This window comes from Colobus angolensis, unplaced genomic scaffold, assembly GCF_000951035.1.
Source record: "Colobus angolensis palliatus isolate OR3802 unplaced genomic scaffold, Cang.pa_1.0 Scaffold112, whole genome shotgun sequence".
Classification (NCBI taxonomy): domain Eukaryota; kingdom Metazoa; phylum Chordata; class Mammalia; order Primates; family Cercopithecidae; genus Colobus; species Colobus angolensis.
The window spans coordinates 1902104-1907068 of NW_012112253.1; the positions used below are offsets into that span (position 1 = coordinate 1902104).

The 4965-nt window shown below is 42.7% G+C and overlaps 1 protein-coding gene across 1 annotated transcript in view; it reads left to right on the plus strand.

Moving 5' to 3' along the window:
• The window catches only part of LOC105523343 (golgin subfamily A member 8C-like), an 11000-nt gene extending 7604 nt beyond the window's left edge, over positions 1–3396 (plus strand). Inside the window, exons 11-12 of the mRNA XM_011958150.1 lie at positions 1065–1208; positions 3277–3396. Of these exons, the coding sequence (XP_011813540.1) occupies positions 1065–1208; positions 3277–3396 (264 nt within the window). The remainder of the gene's footprint in view (positions 1–1064; positions 1209–3276) is intronic.
• The last annotated feature ends 1569 nt before the right edge of the window (positions 3397–4965 follow it).

Below are 4965 nucleotides of genomic sequence, written 5' to 3' on the forward strand. Positions count from 1 at the left end.
TTGAATGGAAAACACTTTCAAAAATAATAACAAACATTATCATAAACTAATATATGCAGGAGTACTTAGTTGAAACAAAAAGGAGTTTTACTAGACAGTATTATACTATCTCTGAAAATCAAGAACTTTATGAAACTTAAAATGTTTACAAACTACAGTGCAATCTACTGTTTGTGAATGCCAATATATTATCAGGAAACATGTCTATACAATCACAGAGTTGTATTTCCTCACAAACTTCTTTACCAAGAATGAAATATGTTTTTGTACCTCTTGGTTTCAGTTAGGGACGTATTTTGTGCAATATTTATGTGATTGTGCATATGCACGATGAATGAATGAATTTCAGTCAGACATTGACTAAATCATAACTTGATGATGCTTGGAAAGACTCAACAGTTAAAACTTCATGAGGTTCTAATGTCTGTGTTCCAGAACACATCACAGTATTAGGATGTAGGGAGATATACGTGTGCTCCCTGGGGTGGGGATTTCTAGTTACTAGACCATCTCCATTTTCAGTATTTGGCATCGTCATGACACTTTTATAAATATGATATTAACAGGAGACCAAAATACAATTTTACCAATGGAATAACAGATTTGCCTGCATTCACTGAAAGAGCGCAAATATGGGGTCCTTGTGACTTCAACTGACTCTTCCAAAGTGTATGAATGTAGCAATGTATTAGATAAGCCCAGTTGCAGAATGATAAAGAAAAAATGTTAGACCAAATAATGCGACTAATTAACAGTGATACAATTTCTAGCCCATGGGTTTAAAATGCACTTAAAGTCCTGTTCTTGCCTTTTATTTTCTGAACTTGCTGCTTGTGTATTGTTTGAGTTCAGTTTAAAGACAGTTACTTTAAGTCCATTTTAAACCCTTAGGCTAGAAATTGGACCACTGTGAATTAGCCACATTATTTTGTGTAATTTTTTTCTTTATCATTCTGAAACTGGGTTTACCTAATACATTGATAAATTATTTCGAAGGTACTTTTGTCGTTGAAATCACTTCACTTTTTCCCTGATAAACATCAGTGACTGGGAATGACCTTCAGACAGTGTTTAGCATCTGTGACCAATCTGACCATACTGTGTTCATCAGGTGCCGATGGGTTAAATCACACGCTGGCGTATTTCAGCTGAATGTCCGTCTGGAAAATAAATTTACTGTATTAACTGAAATTCCACTCTTTGTGCAGGTATTTGTCATATATTTAAGTAAAAGCTAAAAAGAATGGAAATGGTATGACAATAACGTAAGCCTCCAAAGTGCACGTAGTCTTTTACGATACCTCATTCAGCCAAGTATTTGTGCTCTTCCTCATTCAGTGTAAGGCAGCTTTCAATTTGCTTAGAAGGCAACATTGGAAGGTTAGAGTTCATCAGAAACAGAATGTTAAAATGTGAGTTCAACTGACTAAATTTGAATTTCCTTAGGAAGAATCAAAACACCAATTTAAATGTTGCAATATATAGTAACCATTTTTAAAGTATTTGATTAAACCTGATAGGTTTTCCAGAAATGAAAAAAAAATCGGCTCTAAAACCAAAGCTGATTTTTAGAAAATTTGAAAATGTAAATCAGCCCTATCCATAATATAGTTTCTCTAAAACTTTCTTAGTCATTTTAAAATAATATAACTATTAAAAAATGTAACTGCTATCAATGTTCTGAAATAAGTTAAAACATTTTAAAATATGAATACTGTAGTTTAAAAGAAAGAAACGGTGGGAAGGAAAAGTAGAGAAAGAAATGCCAATTCCAGTGCAAAGCTTTATTTGCCAAATTTTCTTAGAATGAATTTTACCAATTTATGAATTCTTGTAAACAGAATGTATAAGGAAATACTGAAAGACTTTTGTCTAAAGTGGCATTATTGTCTGCTGGTGTCATGCTACTGTAATGTAATAAATTATTAAATTGTTGTAAAGGTCTGTTTTTGCCTTAAAATTTTATTTTGCATGTCTTGAAAACTATGGTATTAAAGGTATTGATATTGTGCAAATGTTGGGCATGCTTGGCATGAGATAATCTGTTTCATTTTTACCAACTTGTAATAAAACTATGCAAGTGTTTATTAAAAGAACACAAAATAAAAAAAGGTATGGGATTAAAAAAAGTTATGGGGTGAAAAAGTTATGGGATAAAAAATGTAAAAAAGTTGTGGCAAAAAAACCTGTGGCAAAAAAGTAGAAAAAGGTTTAATGAAAAGTTGCAAAAAAAATTATGAAAAAGAAGTTATGGGATTTAAAAAACAAGTCATGGGATAAAAATAAAAATTAAAAGCAGGCCCCTGTCAGCAAAGCCTGGAGAAGTGGGGCTGGAGTCTTCACTGCCACCATGTCCCTACCACCCCTTCCCAGTCACCCCATTACAATTAGGGTAGCAACATAAGACCTCTGTCTAATGGGGAAAGACAAACAGACCCTTTGCCACCTTGACCAGGGCTGAGTCCTTAAATTTCTGGATGCTGATGATTGTTATTTAAGAGCCAGAGGCTGGTGGAGTTGGTTTGTTTGGAGGAGGCCTGATGGCCTCCTTACTCTCACCATAGCAACTCTTCCCTCAGGGGGGCTCCCATCTTCTTATTCAGAGAGGTAGCTGAGGCAGGCCAGTGGGGCTAACTGTGGACCAGGGAGGACATGGGCTGCTGGGGTGGCCCTTCTTCCCCAGTAAACATATTGTTTCTGTGTAACGTTTTGTATATTCCAGAGGGTAGAGCCGCCTCTGTATCATATGTAGCGGTGGTTGGAGCTGGCACATGGGGAGGAGGTTCTAATAATTATTTGTGGCTTGGAAACTTATTTATTGCTAGCATAGGACAGAGGAAGGAGGTGGGGATGGGGTCATGCATCCCTGGTGATGCGACTCCTGTTTATTTTGCTTTTTATTTTGGAATAAATGAGCCATACTCCTCAGCCTGGTGTGTTCCTGTTTCCCTCACTGGGTCGTGGAGTTTGTGCCACCAAACGAGGAGCCCCAGAGTGTCTTGAGCATGTCCAGTGAGGCTGTTGGGGAACTTCCAGGCCTGTTACCTGTATGCTGCCTGGTGGCACCTGGGTGTTTCCATGGGGACTGCCATGGTGCCTATGGTGCGCAGTCTTGCCCTGACAGCCAACAGGCTCAGAAGCCTGATCTAGCGGTGGCCGGGAAGACAGGTACCAGCACCTAAGGGCACTGACTTCCACCCACCCCAGGCATTTTCCATTCCATCCCCTTGCCTCCCTCTCCTGTCTGCACCTGGCCTCTTCTGTCTGTCTCTCCAGAGTGCCAGCTGCCCAGCAGGCTTCCTCCAGGCTGAGTTCATGGTCCTGCCCCCTGGTGGCCAGAGCCGGCTTCAGAGGATAAGAGCCAGGGAAGCTCCAGGGGCTTTCCAGGAAAAGTGAACCTTGGAAAGGGTATGGCCTTTTCACCGCTCCCAGCAGCACCCTAGAAATGGCTTGGCCTTTCCCCTCCCCTGAGCTCCACAGAGAACACAGCCAGCAGAGGACACATTTCCCCGCCATCCAGAAATGGGTTTGATTCTCAGCCGAGGGACAGCAGGACTGGTAGAGACTGTCAGGCCACACAGCTGCCTGCACAGCACTCCCATGCTTGGTGGGTGGTGGGAGGGATGGCGGGGGCTGGCTCTCCGTAGGCCGGGCATGACAGGGAGGCTCACTGGGGGTGCTGCACTTTGGAGGGGCCATGTCAGGGGACAGCTTTCTCTTGTTGGGCCACAAGACTCCAAAAGGACAGCACGTGACTGATTCCCAGCACTAGAGGTGAGGCAGTTGGCCTCGTGTAGGAGAGTGTGTGTGTGTGTGTGTGTGTATTTATAGATATTTATAGAACAGGGAAGGGGCGTATCACAGAGAGGGGCACAAGTTTTCAGCAACGGTCACATCTGGAGGTGTCAGCTCACCACTACAACAGACCAGGTCACAGATGAAGGGGGCTGGCTTTGGGGCTGAGGGAGCCACTATCAAATCATAGAACAGCCACCCAGGTAGGCTTGGAAAGGGAGGTCTCCGAGAAGACAAGGGATCTATTTACAGGTCGAAGGAGGGCCTGGGGCTCTCAGGACAGGATGGGCTTGCCGGACCCGATCGGCTGGCAGTTGGAGAGTAAGCAGAGAGAAAACAGGTGAGAGAAAAGTGAGCAGAGAGCTGGTGAGGCAAGTGCAGAGCACAGGTGTGCCACAGCAGCTGTGGGAGGGCCAGGGAGGGGAGGGCACAGGTGCGGGTGTGGCAAGGTTCCTGGAAAAGAGGGGCTGGAAGGGAAAGGGGAGGAAGATGGAGGGAGGAGCCAGAGCTTCACAGGTAGTGCCTAGGGGCTGTGGCAGCCCTCCCCACCCCATGCATGCTGGCCTCGTCCATGGCACCAAGGCAGTGCACCCACCGGTCAGACCAGTGCTCAGCCTCCTCGGGCTTCCCTCTTCTCTGGTCACCCTGTCTTCTAACTGACTGCTCTGGGGCCACCTCTCGCCTTGGGGAGCCCAATGCAACAGCCACCAGGCCTGATAGAGAAGGAAGGCTGCTTTTTCACTCCACAACTTTTTAAATCCCATAACTTTGTAAATTTGTGTTCTTTTAATAAACACTTGCAAAGTTATATTACCATTTTGTAAAAATGAAACAGATTATCTCGTGCCAAGGATGCCCGGCATTTGCACAGTATCAATACCTTTAATACTATAGTTTTCAATACGCGCAAAATAAAATTTTAAGGCAAAAACAGCACTTTGCAACCATTTAATCATTTATTACATTAGAGTAGCATCACATGAGCAGTCAATAATGTCACTTTAGGGAAAAGTCTTTCAGTATTTCCATTATAAATTCTGTTTACAAGAATTCATAAATTGGTAAAATTCATTCTAAGAAAACTTGGCAAATAAAGCTTTGGGCTGGAATTGGCATTTCTTTCTCTACTTTTCCTTCCCACCATTTTGTTCTTTTAAACTACAGTGTTCA